This window comes from Cynocephalus volans, chromosome 8, assembly GCF_027409185.1.
Source record: "Cynocephalus volans isolate mCynVol1 chromosome 8, mCynVol1.pri, whole genome shotgun sequence".
In the NCBI taxonomy this organism is placed as follows: Eukaryota; Metazoa; Chordata; class Mammalia; order Dermoptera; family Cynocephalidae; genus Cynocephalus; species Cynocephalus volans.
Window position 1 is genome coordinate 12,177,519 of NC_084467.1, and position 25,324 is coordinate 12,202,842.

At 37.6% G+C, this 25,324-nt stretch overlaps 1 protein-coding gene across 2 annotated transcripts in view; it reads left to right on the top strand.

The window, feature by feature from the left end:
- Positions 1 to 20,986, top strand: part of LOC134383180 (protein DDI1 homolog 2) — a 39,585-nt gene extending 18,599 nt beyond the window's left edge. Inside the window, exons 6-9 of one of the 2 annotated variants that reach the window (XM_063104040.1) lie at positions 3,151 to 3,279; positions 9,183 to 9,286; positions 11,239 to 11,428; positions 17,084 to 20,986. In XM_063104040.1, coding sequence (XP_062960110.1) covers positions 3,151 to 3,279; positions 9,183 to 9,286; positions 11,239 to 11,428; positions 17,084 to 18,957 — 2,297 coding nt within the window. In that variant the 3' untranslated portion in view covers positions 18,958 to 20,986. Of the gene's footprint in view, positions 1 to 3,150; positions 3,280 to 9,182; positions 9,287 to 11,238; positions 11,429 to 14,487; positions 14,551 to 17,083 lie in introns of those variants that run through there. The other variant, XM_063104041.1, reaches the window with a different exon arrangement.
- Positions 20,987 to 25,324: the final 4,338 nt, after the last annotated feature.

Below are 25,324 nucleotides of genomic sequence, written 5' to 3' on the forward strand. Positions count from 1 at the left end.
AGTGGGAGACTCTAGTGTCTGTTCAGATGACTGTAGTCCTTTGGACTGCTACCTAACAAACCTGGGAGTTATTGTTTCACTTGCCAATCTTCTTGTTGATAGTAGGCTTATTTCTCTAATCATTTCTTACCGGTTTTGTATTTTGTGCTGTCTCCTTTATCTTCCTACCTCTCCTTATTTAGTATCCCGAATTACCTGGCTAATTCTGTAAGAAATTGGGAGTAAGGAGATTTAGAAGAAGGGCTGTGTCGAGAATAGGTCAAACATATTTCAGCCTGTTCTATGTGCCAGCACTTTGCCTGGAGCTGTGAAGAGTATAAGGATGTATAGGGAATGGTTCTTGCCCTTATAGAACTTAACAGCAAAGTAAGGAGACAGGGAGTTTCCCTTTTGAGGGTTCAGGCAATCCATGTACTATCTGGCACCTTTCTGTCAGTAACAACTCTTGCTTTTTAGTAGGACTACACTGTGCAGCACGGCGTGGGTGTGTGACTAAGAGGTCTTATGCATCTTAATTCTGGGTATCTCATTAAAAGCTGTAAGATAGGGTGAGTTCCTAGAGTAGAAAAAGCCCCTGCTGAAATAATATTTTCTTCCATTTGTTCATCAGCAAATACTTAAGTACATGCTAGGTTTCAACTGTTGTTAATTTGTATCTTCAGAGAGGGAGGGGGGAAGAGGAACGGATAAAGGGTCGTGAAAATCGACTACAATGTATATTGAGAAGTTAAAAAATAATAAATAACTAGTAAAGGTCTCACATCAAAAAAAAAAAAAAGAATTTGTATCTTGAGATGCATATACTTTTCCTGGGAGAAGTAAATCTGCTGATTACTCAGTTTTTAAATGTCTGTTGAGTGCTGTGTGCAGGGCCTTGTGCTGAATTCTTAGGGTTGAGACTTACTAACTGGAACTTTAGAAGGCTCCTGAATGAGTGAGAGAGACAAATACGTACGAGACCCTAATAAAATATTCAACATGTATTAAGCCCTTGCTAGGTGCTTAATATATATCATATTCAATTTCATTTCATCCTCAGGACATCTCTCTGAGCTAATGTTCTACTAGTATTCCTATTTTACAGGCAGGGAAACTTAGATGTAGAGAAGTGAGGTCACTTCCAGGTGTACAGAGTTTGTGAATGGTGAACTTTGAATTCAGCCCCAGGTCTGCTTGATGCTAGAACTCTTACATCACCTTACAAAAATCAGGTGAATGTTGGATGGACATAGAGACCACATTCTCACTCTGACTGGGGTGCTCAGGAGTGTCTTCTCAAAAGAGAGGGCATTTGAACTGAGGTGCCGCCACGGGCAAAAGGTTTGAGGCTTTGATCCAAAGCTTGAGAAAAGGCAGGAGAGCTGTGAAAGGGCCCTTCTCAGTCTGGGTTGCTTGCTTTCATTACAGCAATAACTAGCTTTTGTGGATTAAAGTGAGGAGGGAAGAAAAAAAGAGACAGTTGCCTTTCCAAGTTCCCTTTCCCTTTATTATTTCTGGGCCTTCTTGAATCTAACCTGCCTCTCAAATGCCAGGAGCTTTCAGTGCCCATAAAGTGTAGGGTACCTAATGAGTAATATGAACAGGAAGTGTTGGAATTGAATGAAAGATGAGATCACTGGGAAAGGGCAGTCAGTTTGGGAGGAGGTGGATCTTGAGCTGGCCTTAAAGCATAGGTGGAATTCAGAGAAAGTGAAAGCAGGGGAGGAGATACTTTACAGGAGGGTCAAAGTGAGTGAGAGGCAGAGGGACACATTCCTCCCGCCAAGTGGAAGGTTTAAAGTAGTCAGAATATGAGGATGGATATAAACAGGGGCCTGGATGAGGTGAGATGTGAAGCTATTGTGATGTGGTTTGAAACTAATTTTATAAAGATTAGAATCCATTGAGGACTTTTGAACTGATGAAGAAGTGATTTGAAGAAGGTAATATTTTAGGATCCTGCACCCCTAAGGATCAGAACTATTTCTTTGCCTTAAATTATACATCCACAAAATTGTTTGAAAGCCAGAAAAGTTGTTCACTTGCATGGGGATAGGGTGTGAGCTAGCCTGATTGCTAAGGTTAGAAGGAAGGTCAGAAGTAGCAGAAATTTTATAGAACTCATTTACAAGTTTGGGACAGAGTTCGAGAGCAGAGAGGCTAAGAAGAAAGGACTCAAGTGAATGTGCCCAGGTTTATGACTTCATGAAAACAATTCCATTGTCATAAGACAGAAAAATCCAAAGAGAATGATTTGGGGAGAGTTTTATACCTGTTGACTTTGAGATAGAAATGCCCACTACATGGGAATGTGGAACTAGAGTTTAACAAAGAGATTAGGACTGTAGATAAAGATTACAGAAGTGTTTGTCTTCTACACAGGTTGATTACAGCTGAGTACATGTAACTGGAGAGAAAACACCCTAAATGCCCTCATCTTTAAGGACAAGAGGGTGTAATTGAGGGAGCAGAATATGGGGAGTCCACTTCTAATTTTGGGGGAGACTGCAGGATATGTCTTTTAACTTGTGAACTATAATGTCCCAAAGTTTGAAATAAAAATAACTTGATAAGGGCTGGCCCCATGGCTCACTCGGGAGAGTGCGTCGCTGGGAGCGCAGCGGCGCTGGGAGCGCTGAGGCCGTGGGTTCAGATCCTGTATAGGGATGGCCGGTGCGCTCTCTGGCTGAGCGCGGTGTGGGCGACACCAAGCCAAGGGTTGCGATCCCCTTACTCGTCACATAAAATAAATAAATAAATAAGTAACTTGATAAAATGCTTAGAGATATTCAGTGAAAACTGCTCTTCGTGTAAAGTCGTGCTTGATTTGACATTGCCATATGTAGATATAGTGGTCATCATTTGAACTTTTGGGAGGTCTTTCCCAGGTAGTTTTGCATTTTCTTGGTAAAGTTTTAAAGTATTTCATTACTACGTTGCAACAAAATATTCTTTCCCTCAATGTCAAGTTTCCACACTATGTTTTAGATTCTAGTATGGAACTAGAAGTTGAATTAAGTGGAACAGGACACCTCCTATGTAGGAATGATTTTATAGAAACCAAAATTTTGAGGTATAGTAGCTTTCTGCCTTGTTATTAGGGCAGTATTTTGAGTCTTGCCACAAATGTGGATTTCATTTTCATTATCTGATGTTTCTCTCCCCCTCCAGGTGCCCAGATGACTATTATGAGCCAGTCTTGTGCAGAAAGATGTAATATAATGAGACTGGTGGACCGTCGGTGGGCAGGGATTGCTAAAGGAGTGGGCACCCAGAAGATTATTGGAAGGGTACATCTAGGTGAGCCAAAGGCCCTGGAAGAGTTGGTGTCTTTTTGTAGGGAATTTGTAGGGTTTTTAAGGTTTTGGGTGTTTTTTGTTTTGTTTTGTTTGTTTTTTAATTTCTTTTGTATTTGGGTACATCAGATATAGCAAGTCTAATTCCTAGGAATTTTAAATCCTATGTTCTATCAAAGTTATATGTGTATATGTTTTTACTGATTATAGAAAAACTAGTCTCCTAAACACATCTGTTTCCTGCTTCCCAGAGATAATCCCTTTCAATTATTTTAGCTGATTTCTTTTGGTATTTATCTCCATATTTCTGAATAACATGTTTATATTGCTGCTTACTGAAATGACTATGTAAATTCTTTTCTCAGAATTAATAATTGGCCCTTTTTTGGTCATTAGGTTTGTTATGTGCTGTTTATCCCCAAACACTTCCCTAGTTATATAAATCTCCTTTAAACATGTTCAAGCAAATCAAGTATTCTACACATTTTATCCTTTCAAAGATTCTTCTTTCTGAGCTAGGCCTGCTTCACAGCTGTTGTGAAGATTCCTTTCTCCTCTGTCTTGTGTTGAATTACATGAATTTCATATCTTCCTCTTTTTTGTCTTGTTTCTCAGTTTATTGGAGTGCATCTTCCAGTAACTTCCTGAGAAAAGGTGCATGGGAGTAAATTGAGACCTTAAATCTCTGAACATGTCTTTTTTTTCTTACAATCTACCAGTCTGGCTAGCTTGGAAATCATTTTGCTTCACAATTTTGAGGCATTGCTTGCCCCTTAACCTTTTCACTGTTAATGTTGCTGTAGGGAAGCTGGGTGCTATTCCGATTCTCGAACCTTCAGGTGGAAGTTTTTTTTTTTTTTTTTTGAAGCTTGTAGATCTTCTGATGTACTTGGATGTGGATCTCTTTTTATCTACTGTACTGGGTGCTTGATGACCTTTTAAATCTGGAAATTTATGTCCTTCAGGTCTGGGAACTTTCCTTGAATTATTCTATTTTTTTTTTTCCCCCTTGAATTATTCTGATGATGATTTCCTCTCCTCTGGAATGTCTTATTCAGCTAGGATAATCTCCTATGTTGGACTTGTCTTCTAATTTTCCTATCTTCTCTTTCTTTCATTGTGTTCTGATTTTTTGTGAGATTTCCTCAAGTTTGTATTCCATCCTTTCTGTCACATTTTATATTTATTTGTATTTTATTTTAGGTGGTTTTCAAAAATGTCTGGTGATCCTTGGCATCTGTTCATATTAAAGAGTGGGACACCAAAAAGCTGTTTGGAAGGTGTCTTGGATGGGGCAACCATGGCACTTGAGGTCTCCAGTGTAGGGAGGTCTGGAATTTAGCAGGGAGAAAAAGGCTGGAGTCTCAGTAAGCTTTCACTCCCCTGGTTTTCAATCAGGTGCTTATTGTTTTGTCCCTGTCTTCTTCCATGCCCACCTTTATTAAGAGAGCTTTTGTTTCACCTTCTCCAGAAAATAAGCCTCTAGTCTGCTGCTGGGGTGAAGGGTCACCTGGCCAAGAAGAGTGCAGAGAGAGATACCCCAAGGTCTAACTATGCCTAAGCAGACTTGGAATCAGTCTTCCTGCTTTGGGCCTACCTCTGCTCCCGATTGCAGAGGTTCTTGTGACCATTTCCTAGGCCTGTTAGGAGTTCTGTGATGTAAATTGGGTTGCTTCTCAGTTTTCCTCATTGTCATCTGCTTTTTAGTTCCAAAATTTTGTTTCTATTCTGTCTTCCACTATTTTAGCCTTAGGAACTGGTGCCTTGAAAAAAACATAAAACTTTATTATAATTTTTTAGGAGTAAAAATAGATAAATGTGTGTGTTTAATCCTTCATCTCTAATCAAGACTGTTGTTTACTTAGTTTATTTTTGGCAGCTGGCTGGTAAGGGGATCTGAACCCTTGACCTTGGTGTTATGAACACCACACTCTAACCAACTGAGCAGACCAGCCAGCCTAAACATCTTTTTTTTTTTTTTTTTTTTTTTTTTTTGCAGCTAGCCAGTACGGGCTCAAACCTGTAACCTTGGGGTTGGTTGTAAGGCTGTGCTCTAACCAACTGAGCTAACCAGTCAGCCCAAGATTGTTGTTTTTGTTTTCTTTCATTATCTATTTAATTGACGTTCAATGTAGAGAACTTTGAAAGTACAGAAATGTGAGAAAAAGCTAAAATCCCTTAAATTGCTTTAGGGAGAATCAACTACCAGTATCATTTGGGTATATCTCCTTCTGGTCTTTTTTCTGTGCATTTTTTCTTGTAAAGATGGTTATATAATGTATAAAATGTTATACTCAGCTTTAAGAAAAAGTAACATTCATAGCATTTACCAAGTGCCACTTTAAATTTCATAAGCATCATTTAAATAAATGCATAGCATTCTGTTATATGGGTTTAATGAGCAACTTTTGAGATATGTTTTCTCCCCGATATGTTGTCATTATAATGTGTCAGGTTTGTTTTTTTTTTTCTGTAGTTTTGTGCATATTTTGATTTGTTTTCCTTAGTCGAGATTTTCGTAAGTGAAACTACTGAATCAACAGTTAATGAATAATTTAAACCTCTTGATATATTGCTAACTTGTACCAATCTGGTTTATCCAGCACTGAATGAATATTCATCTTAATGTCCTATACTATTAACTGTTCTTAGTTTTCCCCTTAAATTTGCAAATAAAAAGTGGTTTCTTATTGTAAGTTATTTTTCTTTCATTGCAAATGATAGTTTTTCTACCCATTTTCCCTTTTCTTTCTTCCTTTCTTTTGAAATATATTTGTCTATTTATTAGGGTCTTTGTGTTTCTTTTATTGATTTGCATGACATAAGGGTATTTTGGATACCTTATTCTCATACTTTCCTAAACAGTAAAATTTGAGTGTTGGGCAGGAATACCACAAACTGGTTGCTTCAGAAGCTAAGTTCTCAGATTTTTCCTGGTTTTAAGTGAAAAAATAATAGAAGGAGACAAAATATGTACCATTCCCTTGTGTTCTTCCTTGTGGATAGACAAGGTGTACCATTTTACAACTTTGGCTATGATAGGCATGAAGAAAACCTTGTAACAATAAGGGAAATCTAAATGAAAAGAGACCTACATTATGGATTAGAAGACGTAGTATGTTGAAGGTGGTAATTCTCCCACATTCATCTACAGAGTCATTGTAGTGCCATCAAAATCCTAGTAGATTTTTTTGGTGAGACAATGTGCTGATTTTAAATTTTGTATGGGCCCCTTGTTAGAGTTGTCAAGACAGTCTAGACTAACTTCCCCTTCTAGATATCAAGACCAGACAAAACTGTCTGGAAGATATCTGTATAAACAGACCCACACTTTTATGAACCTTCATAAATGAGAGAGGAAGTCTTACAGGAAAGTTTCAGGAAATGCTGCTGGGACAACTCGGTATCCTTGTGGAGAACTGATTTGGTAATTGGACCCTGCCTCATACCACATGCAAAAAGTCATTTCAAGGCAGATTAAAGACCTAGATGTGAAAGGCAAAGTCAAAGCTTTTAAAAGAAAATGTAGAAGAATATATTGCAAAGGAAAGGAGTCCTTTAAAAGATATTAAAGAAATAATTTGATATATTTGGCCACGTTAAGATGAGCTTTTTTTTTTTTTTCTTTTTTTGGCAGCTGGCCAGTATGGGGATCTGAACCAAGATGAAGAATTTTTTTTTTTTTTTTTTTTTTTTTAAAGATGACCAGTAAGGGGATCTTAACCCTTGACTTGGTGTTGTCAGCACCACGCTCTCCCAGTGAGCTAACTGGCCATCCCTGTATGGGTCCAAATCCGTGGCCTTGGTGTTATCAGCACCGCACTCTCCCAAGTGAGCCATGGGCCGGCCTGAGATGAAGAACTTTTTATCGAAAGAAAGTGAAGAGGGGCCAGCCGGTTAGCTCAGTTGGTTAGAGCGCAGTGTTATAACACCAGGGTTAAGGGTTTGAATCCTCATACCGGCCAGCTGCCAAAAAAGAAAAGGAAGAAAGAAAGTGAATAAACGCAAACTGGGAAATAACTTTAGGAGCACATACAACTAACTAATAAAGGACCCATATTCAGAGTGTATGTGGGTGAATGGGGGTGTGGGTGTGGTGTGTGTCCCCTTCAACTCAATAAGAAAGACAGTATACAAATTTATAAAAATACTTGAACAGGCATTTGAAGAGGAAATCCAGATGGTTAATAAATATATGAAAATTTGCTTCACCTCATTATTAATCAGAGAAATGCAATATTACTTGCCAGATTAGCAAAGATTTAAAATCCAGTTGGTGAGAGTTCACGTTGGTGAGAATATGGAGCAGTGGGAACTCTTGTACATTGCTGAAAACATTTTGGAAGATAATTCAGCATTGCCCAACAAAGTTGAGCATAATATCCCCTAGAACCCTGTGACTGCACTTTCTAGAATAGACCTGAGAGAGACTCATGTGCACAGGAATGGTGATGATCCCATTGCTTATAACAGTGGAAACGAAGCTACCCAAGAAGTCCAGTAGCAGTAGAATGGATAAATCAGTTGTGATATATTAGACGCTGTAGTACTCTAAGGTGTGATTTAAAGTGAGAGAAATATAGTCACATGCATCCATAAGGATATATCCCAAAGAAATTTTTGAGTAAAAGAAGCGAGCCGTAGTTCAAAAACACAAAACTAAACAATATGTTGCTTAGCAGTATACACAAAACTGGTAAAAACTGTAAGAAAAGTTGAGAGTGATTAACACAAAAGCCAGGATAGTTGGGAAGGTTGAAGGAGGCAAAGAATAAGTCAGGATGAGGAGGGCATACAGTAGACTTTGTGTGTTTTAACCTGAAAAATAGATACATGGGAATTTATTTTTTTGTGCTTTATAGTATAATAAAAGTACTTTATTATACTATATTTCATACAGTTCTGTTTATAACGTATGTTTGATAATAACAAAGGTTTTTTTTTTTTTTTTAATCTGAATATTTGAAGAAAAGCAATGTGGGGAGGTTCCAAGCAAACCTAGACCTTGGTATTGTCTCTGGTTTAGCAAATAGAAACTTGATTATAGCAGGCAGTCATAAACAGTTTTCTTTTTGGAGGTTAATTGGAAAGCTTAAAGGTGTTCAGGTTTTATTTCTCTTTTAGAAAATCTTTTGTAAGTGTACAGGAAGCAAGTTGTGGCTAATATTAGAGGAATTCACCCTATTCTTTTTTAAATCCTTTAATGTTTACTTTCCTTACCAGCTGAGCATGTGTATTAATGGCATCAAATGTCAAGCCAGGTATTCTGGATAGCATTTTTACCTGACCCACTTTATGAGCTGGTGCCTTCATTAGCTTTTAAACTGATCATTGATCTTACCTGATTTTTATACTTAACTCACCTCTTTGCATGCTTTGCCTAGGCTTTGATTGATGGCAGGAAGCAAGGCACAGAATGCTAAGCACATTTCCAAAGCTTGTCTGGAGCTTTTGAAGTAAACATCAGTGTGATAGTCCATTTCTGTTGCTTATAACAAAATACACAGAACTGGGTAATCTGTAACAAAATGAAATTTATTGCTTACAGTTTTAGAGGCTGGGAAGTCCAAAGTCCAGGGAACACATTTGGTGAAGGCCTTGGTGATAGCAACAGTGACCCGGGGGTCTCACATGGCAGAAAGTGGTTGAGTAGAGAGAGACTAACATGTCATGTGCTCTTCTTTTAAAGCTCTCAGAACCACATGTGTGACCACCATTTTTAATTTATTCACTACGCATGGTCCTACAATCTAATCACCTCTTCAAGGCCCCACCTTCAGTTACCATAATAGGATTTCCCACCCTCAACAGTTACAGTGAGAATTAACACTCTAGTATATGAACTTTGGGGACACAATTCAATCAATCCACAGCAATCAGTAACCTCCTCTTCTTCCTGTGCTTTAGCTCAGGTTCAAATTGAAGGTGATTTTTTGGCATGTTCCTTCTCTATTCTTGAGGAACAGCCTATGGACATGCTTCTGGGACTGGACATGCTTAAACGGCATCAGGTAATTAAAGAACTTAACTTTCTTTTTGCATTTGCTCTTTGTATGTTACATGGTTATTATTGCATCATTTCTATTGGCTACTTATACTACAAAACAAAGAAGTGTGACTTCAAACATGGAAATGTCCTTAATTATGTTGTCATGCAAGGAAATAATGATGTATCAATAAAAATAGAAAATACAAAAAATAAACAGAGGGCCAACCCTGAGGCGCACTTGGGAGAGTGCCGCGCTGGGAGCACAGCAGTGCTCCCGCCGCGGGTTCAGATCCTATATAAGGATAGCCGGTGCGCTCAGTGGCTGAGCACAGTACGGCCGGTCACAAAAAGACAAAAAAATAAATAAATAAAATAAACAGAAATCTCTCTGTAAATCTGAAATCTTGCCACCTGCTTTGCGATTATAATGGGAAGTTTGGTTCCTTTGTGTAATTTTAAGATTCTGATCAGAACTCCAGTAGTTTTTTGGTGATTTACTGCAAGTGTAAGTTTAGTAAATCTTGTGATCGGATACTTTTTTTTTTATGGCAGCTGGCCGGTTGACGGTGTGTTATAAGGGCTGTGCTCTAAGCAACTGAACTAAGTGGCTAGCCCCTAAGTTTAGTAAATCTTTAATAATTCTTAGGTACTTGGGAAAAAAACCTTGTCTCTAAGGAAGGTATAATATGTTGAGAATGAAAATTGTTATTTAGTACAGGGAAAACAATTTGCAAATAATTTGTGGTGATATTCATATTTCTGCTCTGAAGCCTAATAATTTAAGATATATCCCCCTCATTGAAGAAGCAGTTAGTGTCTACTGCGTAATAAAAAGTTTTCACAGTAGGGTTTCATATCTAGTCAAGATTTTTATGTTACTTTTTTTTTTCTTAATATTAAATTCCTGTAAAAGAATTTGCTGGGCTGGCTGGTTAGAGTTGGTTACAGTGCTTCCTTGTAATACCAAGGTCAAGGGTTTGGATCCCCATACTGGCCAGCCGCCAAAAAATAAAAGAATTCTTATTGATAATAAAATATAGCATTCTAAATAGGATTGAGTGACTATGTATAAATAAAATATAATTTATTAACTTGTCACTGTCTTTCCCTGTTTAGTCATGGTGTAGACCAGCAGCCTCCAACTTTATAGATATAAATCATCTGTGTGTACAATTGTTCTATATTAAGTAGTTATAAAAATGCACGGAAAAGGAGAATAGCCTGAGTATGAAATAATACTTTTGTAGAGATTGCCTGGCACATCTACACTTTTAAGAACATTGGCATAGAGTTTAAATATAACTTGTACTTTATATAATTAGTAAAAGAAGCAAAATATAAAACTATAAATAGTATGGTCTCAATTTTATAAGAAAAAGTCATTTGTATGTTTCTTTGGGGGGAGTGGCTGGCTGGGATGGGGATCTCGGAACCCTTGACCTTGATTGTATGTTTCTGAAAGCAGGGACTGCTAATTATGCCTGGCCCTTTTCAAAATTTTGGACAGTGAACATGGTATTAAATTTATGATCAGAGATGAACAGATGTTGTAAAGACAAATAAATGTAAACTATATTATAAAAAGATTATTCTGAGGGGCCGGCCCGTGGCTCACTTGGGAGAGTGTGGTGCTGATAACACCAAGGCCATGGGTTTGGATCCCTATATAGGGATGGCCGGTTAACTCACTTAGGAGAGCATGGTGCTGACAACACCAAGTCAAGGGTTAAGATTCCCTTACCAGTCATTTAAAAAAAATGTATATGTATATCTGTTATAAACTCTGAATATTGAAAAACAATTCTAAATTAACAGTATTACCCAGATTAAAGTGTAAATACTCTCAGATAAAGTTTTTTGAACCATCTCTTTCCCTGTCAGTGTTGCTCTTTGTGAATGGAGTTTAAATTCATGATCATAATTTTTCTGCATGGCATTTTATTTGCTATCATTCTTTGGTTTCTTTCTTCTAAGTGTTCCATCGACCTCAAGAAAAATGTGCTTGTGATCGGCACCACAGGCTCACAGACCACCTTCCTTCCTGAGGGAGAGCTACCAGAGTGTGCCCGGTTGGCATATGGGGCTGGGCGAGAAGACATGCGGCCAGAAGAGATTGCAGACCAAGAATTAGTAGAAGCCCTTAAAAAATCAGCAGAGGATGCAGGTATTTGGAATGGCCAAGCTCTTAAATAATACTTGCGTTATTGGTGGGTGAGCTAGGGAAGTGTGAGCATTAGAGGAGGTAGGGACCTTTCCAGTGTGTAATCAGTCTCATTGTCCAGTAGTAGTTGTGTCCATTGTTTGTCTTCTTACCTCCTCCTCTCATCTCTTAATACAATGAGGAAAACTTTGTGTTCCAGCAGATCAAGAAACAACAATCCATTTCTATGTACAAGATAGATTGGGGAGTTAGTTGCTTAGGCATTTTTTTTTTTTTTTTAAGATGACCGATAAGGGGATCTTAACCCTTGACTTGGTGTTGTCAGCACCACGCTCTCCCAAGTGAGCTAACCGGCCATCCCTATATAGGGATCCGAACCCTTGGCCTTGGTGTTATCAGCACCACGCTCTCCGTAATGAGACATGGGTCTGCCCTTGCTTAGACATTTTTTAGGAAGCCTAAACTTTTTGTTAGGCTTTCTAAAAAAAAAAAAATCCTGTTTTTTTACTAAACAAAGTTATAACAGTAAGTAAGTAGACACTCACTTTTGAATTTAGCGGTATTTTTCTGAAAATTTCTTTTCTTTTCTTAGGCTCTTTTATTTTGTGTGTTTTGTTTTGTTTTGTTTTGTTTTTGGTGGCTGGCCAGTAGTACGGGGATCCAAACTCCTGACCTTAGTATTACAAGGCAGCACTCTAACCAACTGAGCTAACTGGCCAGCCCTGGCCAATTTATTTTGAAGGATAACATTGTCACTGTGACTAAGCAGCCCTAACTTTTAAAATATTTACTGCAAGTGCTTCCACCAAAGACAGAAGAACCAACAATAAAAGCATAATTGAACATTAATGAAAATATAGTATTTTATGCTGTTACTGAGGTCACAGTGGTGTCATATTAGAACAGTATATATACAGGGGCTGGCCGGTTAGCTCATTTGGTTAGAGCGTAGCCTTATAACCCCAAGGTCATGGGTTTGGATCCCTATACTGGCCTGTTGCAATGTATATGTGTGTGTGTGTGTATTTTTTTTTTTTTCGGGGGGGAGGGATATATATATATATATACACCAGATGGCTGGCTGGTATGGGGATCCATATCCTTGACCTTGGTGTTACCGACACCATGGTCTAACCAGCTGAGCTATCTGGCCAGCCCTACAACATACAAAATATTAAAATCGGGTTACTTAATACTTTTTTCTTTTTTAAAAAAGATGAGCGGTAAGGGGATCTTAACCCTTGACTTGGTGTTGTCAGCACCACACTCTCCCAAGTCAGCCATAGGCCAGCCCCTTAATACTTTTTTCTAAGTCTCAATTGTTGGAACCTGTTTACATCTAAAGACAGAGCCAAGTTTTCTGGATAAAATGGAGCAACACAGTTTTGCTGAAATCGCTTATTTGTTATAGAACAGTGACTCTGGGATGCATTTTCTAGAAGCTGAAAAGAATTAACTTTTAAGTTTGGGTTATTTTAACGTCTTAAGCTGGAATTATTCATCAGTATGACTAATATCACATATCACTTTTTCTAGTACAGTAAAATGTATGAGTTACAAGTTCAAAAAATAGCTTTCCCCTAAAGACAAAAGAGATGTGAGCTTTAAAAATAAGCAGCCAAAAAAATAAAAATAAAATGAAATAAAAATACTAAAAGAAAAAAGCAGCCAAGTTGTGCCACTGTTTTACTGGAGAACCCTTCAGATGTTCAGCTTTGAGCCTGTTTAGAATAGGTATAGATAACAGATGGAGTTTTCTAAGCTGGCCTTGTTCAAAATCTACTCCATCACCTTTGGGCTCAACTTTACATATAAAATACAGTTCTGATTGTGACTTATGTATTTTGTAGGAAGGGGAGAATTTTGAACAACACAGGGAGAGCCTACCTTAATAGTTGTTTTTTTTTGCTTTTGGAGTAGTACATTTATTTATTTTTTTAACTTAAATAGTTTTAATCTTCCCAGTAAGATAAGCATGAATAAGTTTGACATACCTACTTAACAAGGTTTTTCATTTTGGGGGTAATTTGTCATCTTAGTCATAGTACTATGTATTAATAAGAGGATATATTGCCATTTTGTGAAAAAAAAAATTTTTTTTTTTAATACAGTCTTTGTGCTATTATTTCGGAAACACTAGCTTATGATAGCAATGATGATAGCAATGTTTTCTAACCTACTAGGGACAGTTATTCTCTTTGAGTAATTACCTTAGTTTAATAAAAAGTTTAGGAGATTCAAATAGATGCCACAGACAGGTGTCTTCAGGCTTAGTGAAGGAGATGTACCAATTTTAAAGGATTAAAAGGAAATGACTTTTTACTCATGTAATCTTTTGTTACTGATATGTATGGCTTGTGCTAATTTTTGTAATGTTTAGATAGTGAAATAATTCTGCAACATCAGGTCCTATTTGTTTGGAACATTAACTTCCCAGTATCATCAAAATCAAAACTCTGGACACAGTAGGTAAAAGTATTTTAGTAAAAGCTGTTTCTTTGGTAGATACTTCATATCAAAGTATCTTTATCTTTTCTATCAATTGAAAAATAATTCGGAGTAGGAGCTTTATCTGATATGTTTTCTAAAAACTGATTAAAAGGTAAAGAAGATAAAACCAGGATAGAATTTAATCAGGTTTGGTTTGTTTTCTTCTAAAAGTGAATCTCCAGTGAGAAAGAAATTTGGAAAGTGACTGTTAGATATATGTTCACTCACCTTTACTTTATTAGAAGATTTTCTTATGTAATTCCATCTGATAGGTCTATTTTTTCATGTCTCACGTGTTTGCCAATGGATTCTCTGTGTGTAGATTTGTAAAATTAATTTCTTTCCAAGTTCTATTAAAAATCTTTTGAAGTTGACACATTGCTTTATGTTTTGTGAGAGAATTGAAACAACCAACAAACCTTTAGATGTCCAAACTACAGAAACATTCCCCAATTTTGACTCTACCAGTTCCTGATTTTAAAGATGGCAAAGGAGTGGAGACTATAACCCTGCATGCTGTGTGGTTTGCGTTGTTAACCCAAGTTTGCTTGTCTGTTTCCTAATTCAAACAGAGCGTCAGAAGCCATGATGCATGTAGTGTGTGTGTTCTGCAGCTGGAGTGGGCCCCAGACCAGGTATTTATAGACACCACCTTTAGCCTTCCATCCAGTTGTCATCTTTGGTCTGAAAGTCTCTATATCTGCAGCAGTTTTGGAAGTTAGCCTCTGTCATTCACCATTGCACCTTGTTTAATCTGGTTACAACTAGCCTGTATGTACATTCGTATATTGGCATACATACATATATAAGTATAAATTCCTGTTTAAATTTTTATCAATTATTAGAACAGTCCAAGGGAGAAAAAAAATCCTAATAAAAAGTGTCCATCATACCTACCACATCTGACTATTATGAATATCAAATTAAGAATATTGGCATCACAGCACTTTGTCATTGGAGGTAACTGCTTTTATGGATTTCGTAATCTCTTTCCTCTGAAAAACTGAAAGCTCTTTTTTCACATAAGGCACATGACTACCTAGAGTTATAGAGGGGCAGAAATTTTTATTCTTTGAAGAAGAAATAGGAACTTAGGCCAGGTGACTTGTCTAGGTCATAGAGTCAATAACATAGGCAGGACTTATATTTTAATCTTCCAACAACAAAAGCTGAGACTTTGCTTTTCCTTCTGTCCCTGGCCTGACAGATTTTCCCTGGGAGGTACTCTACTTCCATTTCCCTGTGATATAAATACGGTAAATGTCAGCCTGAGTATATTGGCTGATTCATCAAGAGGAGGAAAGGTGATATTTTAAACTACCAACCTAGGACTTTATAGATGTTTGCAGGCTGGTTGTAATTAGATACATAGCATTTAATTTATTTTTTCTTTTTTTTTTTTTCCTTGTAAGGATGGGATAAAAGCAGATATAATTTAATTATTCTTAATATCCATTATCCTTATCTCCTATCATCCTGTAGTGCTGACCCAGTCCTCCTTACATTTAGGACTTAGGTCAGTGAAACTGCCATCTCAGCTGCATGAGGACTATATGCTGCTTTCATAGTGAGTACAAAATCCATTGAGGCCGCATTCACCTTGACCTCATTTGGTTGTTTATAACTGGCGTTTCAGTGCCAGAAGGCCATTACCATACCTCTCTATGTTGCTAACGTGGATATTTCATTACAGTGCATTTTTTCTGTTAGCATTAGTTCAGAATTGACCCTAAGTCAGCCTTAGGGATTGATAAGTAAAACTAATAGCTGTTTCTAGACTCTAGTGGATATAGTTTAAACTGAAACAAATACTGTTTTCCTGTTTACCTCTAAACTATAGTAAGGTAAGATTGTTTCATAAGAAGTTAATTGCTTCCTGACATAGTGCTTTATCTTCTCGTGCTGTTAACCAGTGTTTGATTAGAATGATTTATAGCTGTTTCAATCATAACTGCATTACTGTATGACTTCCTAATTCAAATTAAGCCCTCACATTGAGTGTTAACATTCAGCATGAAGCATCCGAGTTGCATCTTCCCTAATAGATTGTATTGTGAAGTCATTTTTACCAGCCTTTTGACTTTTAATTAAAGATCTTAGAGTGAGTGCATAGAAACCAATTTTTAACTGGATCAGTGGCAAAAGGAATGTTGAAACTGATGTTTAATGATATCATCATGATGTTTACATTTAGCAAGTGTTTAAGTCTGCCATCTTGTTTGAGAGGTCATTAAGTTGCAATGAATTTAGTTATTGAAAAACTGTTATGAACTGTCTTCCTCCATTGCCCCCTATTCCCCTCCCCTTAAAGTACTTCAATGTTCTTAACTTAGTTGTACTCTATTAATGTAATAAAAATAACTGATAAACCTTTTAAGCTGCATCATTTGATAGGATCATGATAGGGATTTAATCTGTTTGATCTTTAGCTTTACCTTTGTTCTCTGAATTAGATGCTCAAACAGTGATTTTTGTAAAGCTGGGCTAGAAATAAAATAGGTAGAATGTTTGTTTCTCTCTCTTCTGGAAGTCCCTGAGCATTACATATATTCTTATTTTGTCCCAGGTATACCTGGTTTTAGACTTCTTATTTATAAATTCAGTGTTCACATTTGAAACATGAAAAGTGCACTGGCATGAGAATCATTCTAGTCCAAAGATTCCGAAGATCTGTAATGTGCTTAAGAATCACCTGAGGAGCTTATTGAAAACACATATTCCTGGCTTTACTCTCAAGGATGGTACTTCAGAGTCTGCATGCTTAACAAGCATCGCAGGTGATTTTAGTGGTAGAGAAAACACACTTGGAGAAACTATTCTAGAGCTCTGGACATACTGGGAAAAAAGATACGTAAATGTCCTTCAGCCCTGAGCACTAACCCAGCCTTATGTGAATGCGTGTTAATGGTACGATATTGAATTACAATATGCATGTTTTATTAAGAACATGCCTACCTCTTATTCTGATACTGTGATGTTAAGTTGTCTACCACAATGAGAAAGATTCTTGTTTTTTTTTAAATCAAAAAAAAAAAAAATGTGAGTATGAGAGAAACCAAAGTTTAAGGACCTGATTTTTTTTTATCCTGTTTAAATTTGTCTCCTCTGATAATTTAGAAGCCTTTGTTACCTGCTAATTAATCTTTCTTTCCCCTTTGTTCCATATAGAGAAAAGTGGTAAAGAATCTACCTCACTGGGAATGTCATCATTACCAACTTCAGATGGATTTAACCATCCAGCCCATTCTTTAAGACAGAGTCCTGAGATTGGTAATCCTATGAGTCTTGCTCACTCTGTCTCTGCTTCAGTCTGCCCTATCAAGCCCAGTGACCCAGATAGCATCAAACCTAATGCTGTGAAGGCTTTGAAGGCTTCAGCTGAGTTCCAGATAAATTCTAAAGAGAAAGAACATCTTCCTTTACAGGATCTTTTTGATCATGCTTCTTCAGCAGACCAGAGTCCAGCTATGCCTTTGCAGAATTCATTTGAAGAAGCAGTTGTTGCAGGTAATCTGGAGAAATCTGCTGAAAGAAGCACCCAGGGCCTCAAGTTTCTTCTTCACACAAGGCAGGAAGCTAGTTTATCTGTCACAACTACTAAGGTGCATGAACCAGAGGTGTTTCTAAGTGAAAAGGGTGGGCATACCGAAAATCAGAACCTGAGTCAAGTGAATGGCCTTCAGCAGCACGAAGAACCAGGGAATGAACAGCATGAGGCTGTACAAAACAATGTTCCATGTGACCTAGAACATCTTTGTGACATAGGAGACCTTGAACTTTCTGGAGAAAGGCAACAGAACCAACCAAGTATTGATTTGGAAGTTACGATGAAAGGAGAAGATAGACTACAGCAGAATGTGGATCTTCCAAGTACAGAGAAAAGTATTCTACCTTCAGGATGCTTTGGCTGCTCGAATTCAGAAACACTTATGGAAATAGATATAGTTGACCAGTCCCTCGTTGCTGTGCTTAATTCATCAGGCAATCAGAATGCCAATGTCAGGAACATTGGTGCATCTAATCTCACTTCAGATAATCCCTTGATGGAAGTAGAAACATCGAAATGTAACATTTCATCTGAGATTTTGAGTAATTCCATTTCCACTCAGGATTTACAGCCCCCAGAAAGTAATGTCGAAATGTCTGAAACAAGTAAAGAACATGGCAGTTACTCCCCACCTTTAAGTCTCAGTGGTAGCTGTCAGCCCTCTGTAGAGTCAACAGAAGAATCTTGTTCATCTATAACAGCAGCCTTGAAAGAACTTCATGAACTTTTGGTTATTAGTAGGAAGCCAGCTTCAGAAAATACATCTGAAGAAGTTATTTGTCAATCAGAAACAGTAGCTGAGAGCCAAACAGGCAGTAAGGACCTTTCTGAATGGTGGACCCCAGATGAGCATTTTACCCGGGATAAGCAGTGTCCACAAGTCTCCTTTCCTCAAGCCACATCTGTATCAGTGAAGACAGAAAAATCAACAGGGACTTTCCCTGGCACTGGAATTGAAGATGTAGAAAATATTAACTGCAGGGGTCCAGATGATGGCCTGTCAACTGATAAGGAAGGTGTCCCCAAATCTAGGGAATCAGTAAGCGAGAGCAGTTCTGTCACTAAAACCTCAGCTAAAATGTCTGATCAATTACGCCACACCTTAGGTGTAGAAATTTCACCCAGAATTTTAGCAGGTGAGAAGGATGCACTGAGTCAGACTTCTGAGCAAACTAAGTCTTTGTCATCCAGTTTCATATTGGTTAAAGACTTGGGTCAGTGCATACAGAATCCAATAATAGACAGGCCTGAAACCAGAGAAAATGTCTATCCTGAGGATGCAAGGCCATTTCTTGAATTTGAATCACCTGTCAGCCATTCATCATCAAGTCCCTCCATTCTTCCACGATTAATTTTTCCTGCTACAGATATTGACCGGATTCTCCGTGCCGGCTTTACTTTGCAGGAAGCTCTTGGGGCTTTGCATCGAGTTGGTGGAAATGCAGACCTTGCACTTCTTGTTTTGCTGGCAAAGAACATTGTAGTTCCTACGTAACTATCGGAAAGTGGACTAGATCATACTCCATTCCCTTAAAAAAAGCTCTCTCTAAATACACACATATGCACACTCACCACATATACAATATATGTAGAAACCTGCAAGCAGAATGTTGAGCCAGATTTTTTTTAAAGATTTTTTTCGGCCAAAGTAATCATTTATGATCTCTTGTCTGGTGAATTTGTCTATTCTACTTGTTAAAATTTGGGCCTTTTTTAATGTATTTGGCAGTATGTGCGTACAAAAGCTTTTTATTCTCATTGAGACAATGTATTCTGGAATAAAATGGAAGGTTTTGTGTATAGCATTACCATTTTAGAATGAGAGTGAATGCTTTTGAAAAGCAGAAGCCATGAGAAATCCCACCACCCATGCGGCAAAACACAGATCAACTTCACATCATGGCTGTGTGTCTGTGCAGTAGGCAAGGTTTGGCTTGTTGACTCAGTTGTCAGTTTAGAAACTATTGACCACATAGTTTGGTGTTTGGAATTATACCCAGTGCTCTGTGTATTATGATTAATTGATTTATAACAGGAAATTGAAGAATAATTGAATAACATAAAGTAGTATGTTTTTATTTGTGTGCTTAGGATTTGACATTTTCATAGGGTGAGTGGTGGGAGGATTTAAAACTTGGACTACTTTGTTCATCACAGGCTGCTGCATGAATCGCCAAATATCTTTTATTAGTTGGGTTGAATGTTGTGGGGAATTAACATTAGAGTGAAACATGGTGCTACCCAGATTAAAAAAGAAAAAAAAATAACCATAGTTCCATTTGCAAATGTCAAGAACTGTGATTGAAAAGTAATGGCCTGAACACTGGAATTTACTAGAGATTGGGTTTGTTAGCATCTCATTGATAACACCTCAACTTTTAATGACTTTAATGAATTTAAGTTCAGCTAATGAGTTTTTTGCCAGCTTATTTCCTTTCTAAACTCATCCTGTACTAGGAAGTTCTTTAAAAGCTCAGTGTGAGCTGTGAGATGAGTGAAATACTGAAGTGTGATAACCTTGTCCCTGGTTCATCTTGGTTCTTGGACAGTCGGTCTGTTTGCTGACTGTCCTTCATGGCAGTGGAAATAGTAATTACAGTTTCTGACTCAAGTGGCCTTGGTAGAGTTTTCCATCTCTTTCTTTCCTCAGGAGTTTCTTTTTTAAGCAAAATTCATTATATTTGTGTTTACCATGTCAAGTTAGAGTGGGGCATAATATATAGATGTATTTATTGTGGCCTTTTTTTATATAAGGACTAGCCCTTGGAAATCATTGTCCTGTGGGCCCCACTGTGCAATAATCCTATTGGATAGGTTTTAGATAATTCTTTCCTGGAAAATAAACTGCTCTCTTAGGTACCTAGAAGGAATCTGAAATCTTGGTTTTATTGAAAAGAATTCCTGATTCCAAGTTATAGTTTGCAACATGTTTGAAACAGAAGTTTCGAGAGTGATTTCTGAAATTAGTGTTAAATGATTTTGTCTAAAGTCTGACTCTTTGAAACCTTGTTCTTTCCACCAAAATTTAAATCATTGAGCACAATCAAAATGGAGGCTCATATCTCAGGAGTTTTTGATATTTTAGAGACATTTCTCTTCTACCGTATCCCAACTTGTTTCTTTCTCTTAACTATGATGTTTGTATGTGTACTACAGGACGTTAGTGATGTGATGGCAAGTCACATAGATTCATCATGATCCTTCCTGAAGTTAGGAAATGGTTGACGGAGGAGTTGTAGTTTACCACTTTCCAGAGGGCGCTCAGAACAGGTTAGCCAGGTTGTCTTTAAGATGTTCTTTTAGACAATTACGTGTTGTAGACCCTTTTGCCTGCCCTACACCAAAGATGTAAGATGCACTAGGAAACTACTTACAGGATTTCTGTCAACCAACTCGTAGAGCTGTGATTGTAATTAAGTAGTTGGTGCTATGACTGAAGAAAAATCTAGTAGCAATGCAATGTGGCCCTGTATTTGCTTTATGGGTGGTGGTTTGGGAATGTATTATAAGTTTATAAATTTTGGGGGCCATGGGGTGGGGTGGGTGGGGAACTCTTATCAATGACAATAAACTCCTCCTAAAAGACCACCTGTGTGAAGATGGGCCTTACAGTTTTCTGTGTGAGCAGAGCGACTTTGGCACACTGCTCAGCAGCATGGCCATTGAACTTTCACAACGTGGAGGTTCGGAAACGGTCCAATATGGGATACATAAAATCAGTCTGGAAAAGATTTCATAACAATAGCTTTTTATGTATGTGTTTGTATATTTATTTTTAGGAGGAAATTGAATAGGCCTATAGTTGTACACGTATTCTTGTTAGGAATTTTTTTTTTCTTTTTTTTTTTTTTTTGGTAGCAGAGGATGGTTTGAATCCTTGTTAGGAATACTTTGAATGAGCTTAACCCACTTGCCAAATATCCTTGTTCCTTTTTGTCATTTTTTTTTCCAACATATTATCGCTTTTGATTTTTAAAATCTTACTTCCTTTTCATCATTTATATAAAAATTAAGTTGTCAACATTGTTAGGATTTTCAATACTTTAGCAGTTCTAGAACACGAAGGGTATTTAAGGAATATTACACTAGTCAACCTTCATTGTCAGTTTTTATTCAATATTTAACACTTTGAGAACTCCAGAAGTGCAGATATTATAAATTGACTTCTAAGAATGAGAGCAAATCATTGTGAACTACTCTGGTTGTCAACACAACTGATAACAACCGGCCATAATTAGTAATGGGCAGCTTTACTGGACAGCTCCTTTACCATAAGCAATAGGGGGCAGTTCTGTGGTCAGCACTTACCTCCACTGGTGGTCTCTGTTTATTCACCAAAGAAAGGAGAGGATTTTCCTGTATAACCTGTGCCGTTTCTCTTGTTGGTTTCTGTGTAGAAGGATGTGCTTGGTAACCAGACAGCTATAGATAGGCTATAGATTTTGCTCATTTATGTTAAGAGCTATTTCCAAAAAAATAGCTATTTCCAGTCGTATCTGTTCAGGCCTCCAGATAGTCAATAGCCTTCATTCCACAGTTTGGGCTTAAGCTATTAACATATAAAGATAACCCTTTGCTTGGCAAAGGAAGCTGGATAGATGGTGTGTGTGTGTTAAAACTTGCAGCCTACAGCACTTTCTAAAGCTCCTTTCCATATGTACTAAAGGGAGATACAACCCTGGGTCTTTTTTCCCAAAGCATTTTTTTTCTAGCAAGAGGGTACATAGAAATGGAATATGAGACTTTACATCATTGATTTTATGATAACCAGTTAATGTGGAATCTGCCTGTTTTTCCCTTAATACAGCATTCTACTCTAGTGAAAGCCATAAAAATTTAGTTGGTTTAACTTTTCAGCTTATATCTATATCTAATCTATATCTATATATACACATATGTGATCTATCACATAGATATGGTGATTGACAAAGTTAGTTTTACATAGATTAAAAAGCAAGCAATTTTTATATCTACAGACATATTCTTCACTTCTGGTGGCTTTTATCACACCATGTGTATAACAAACAGCCTTGCAAATAACTGGCCCAGAGAGTTGAAGTGCATTCTGATTGCCTTTTCCTACCTGTTTACCACCTGTTTGCTCACCTGAGGGTGAGCAGGATGATTGAACTGCATATTTCAAACTTCCCATTGCAATGCATCATAAGAGGAAATAACTGGATTATGCTTTCTGCCATTCTCTAGCACAAGTACTCACCAAAAAGCCAAATTTCTCCTCTGGATTTGATAACTTAGTATATAGTCTGTGGCTGAACTAAAAAGACAGAGTTATCAAGACTTTCCCTTCCTAGCAGGTGAATGTTAACTTTCATGTTGAGTTCCATAAAATAAAAATAGCTTTTTTTCCCTGAGAATTAATGCCAATTCCTCTTAACAAAGTAAATTCAAAGCCTGTTCTTGAGAACTGTAAATGTAAAATCAGGGCTCAAGTTTTATGCCTTAGTGGTCCCTCAGTAGGTGTTACTAGGAGTTCATTGAATAAAGAACTTAGGGTGAACCTTTGATGTACTTGATTTTCTTTTGTGCCTTAATTTCTCTGAATAGCAGAGGCATCAAATTTTGGTGGAGAATAAAAGTGGGAGTATTAAGGGAAAGGTTGAAAAACAGCACTCGTGGAGATGGGAGGGCACTCAGAGTGGTTTCAAGGTCCACTTGTATTGAGTTGATTCAGAATTATCCCACATCAAATCATTAGATTTCCCTGGATAGAAGGATTGTAATACTGATTTTTGTATCAGACATACCAAAAAGGTCTCTAGATGTTTATTATCTTCTTTGTTGTACTATCAGTGTTATGATGGTCAAGAGAGGAAAAGATCAAGAAAATCTCATATGTATATGAGAGGAAATCTACTCTCTTGAAGGCTATGCAATATGAGTCTTTGAATAATAATTCATTGCTGCATTCATCAAACATTGTGTGCCAGGCACTGGTGAACTCTGGGGATGTATGGGTGACAGATTTAAGACCCTCCCCTGATAAGCATTCAGTCTAGTGGGGGGTATGGAACTAATTTTAGCTTCAAAAACAAGATCTGAGGACCGGCCTGTGGCTCACTTGGGAGAGTGTGGTGCTGACAACACCAAGTCAAAGGTTAAGATCCCCTTACTGGTCATATTTTAAAAAACACAAAAAAAATCTGTTTTTGCCTACTAGCATGCTTTTATTTAAAAAGTCATATCAGAGTTATTTGGTTCCAATTCAGAGCAGATTAAGAAAATCAGGCTCACAATGGATTCAGATGTTATGAGCCTAAAACTGCTCTGTAAAAAATCTATTTTTAAAAATATGGAATCAGAAACCAACAAAAAATATAACATTTGGTGGAAATACCTGAAAAGATCAGGTATTGAGAAATCCATGTGTAATGCTGGGGTGGAGGACAGGGAATGGGTAGGGTAGAAGTGCTGCAAGTAAATGGGAGATGACCCTAAATACATACCGTGACAGTCAACCTTTCCTTCCATCAGGATCTCCCGCAATGCGGAGACATGGAGTGTGCTGCAGTATCTTCCCTGCACACAACTCCTGTCAGCATGGCTGCTCTGGAGTTCTGACCATCTGGGCTAACAGGACTTAGCAGAGATCCTGCAGGATGTGCTATTTTAAAGCAGCTGAATGCAGCATGTGAAAACAGGAATCTAGAGCAGAAAGTGTAGCAAGCAATAGTTCTGGGACCAGATGGTGAGTAAGATTGATTTACAAGAGGATTCAGGGCTCTACTAAGTCTTTTCTACAGGACAGCTCCATCAAAGGGACATTCTTTAACCCATTACTTAAAATGTCACAGTATATGTTATAATACTGAAGCATACAGGTAGAATTTCTGGATCTTAACTAGTAACTTCTGAGGTTTATACTTAGAAAACTTTCTCAAACGTTTACCAGTTATGTATTAGTGATTGGTAATCTAGACCCTCTAGGGGCTGTAAAACTTGAGAGGACACAGCTGATAAGTTTTTAGGGCATCTTAACGAAATCTGCAAAGAAAAAGGTAAAAGGGCATAGGGGTTAGAGAATGTTTAAAAAAACTGCAGGAAGATCTGGGGGGGGTGTCATAGAATACAAAATTAGGACAAGTTTTTCAGAACTGTATTCCTTTAAATATGTACTTGAAGAAGGTTTTCATTAGCTAACTTGGGGAGCAGTCATAGTGGGGTATCTTTTCCTGGGAAAATGCATCTCTGATGGGAAATAATTTTGTTAACAAGAGTTTGTTTTACATGCAACTTTGAATGAATGCGTCTGTAGCCTAAAGAAAGGTAAACCTGTGTTTCCTGCCGGGGCAGGTGAGTTTGTTTCCAGATTCCTTCTGCCTGAGATTACCTGATGCTGACCAGACTTGTTTTTTCTTCCTTGAAGGCCCCACGGCTTTCTGAGTTTGTGCCACCCATCCAAGACTTCCATTTGAATGATTAGATTTCCAATCTCTGCTCACCTGATCATCCTTTTGAAATAGTTCTGGTGATACCCTCAGAGCAATTCAACATATTGATTGAATTTGCTTTTTTCACTGTGCACGTACAATGAAAATTGATTTGCTCGTTTTTATTCAAATCTTCATGGCAAGTTGGACTAATGGCCTTTGCACTCAAGAATGGTTTGTTTACCAGTTTTGTACCCATATTTGGCAAATCTTAGAAACCTCTTTCTTTCCCCATTTATTTGTTCTTGAAGTTGTTCATGTATTACAAGATTTTCTGGTTTTAAGTTCTGAGACTACTGCATCTTACAAAAAGAACTAGACTGATTAGGCAAATAGGCTTGCCAGTGGCTCATTCACTCTTGTAATTCTTTGGTTTTGAGAGTTGTGGAAAGTTTGAGAATTTAAGGGAATGAA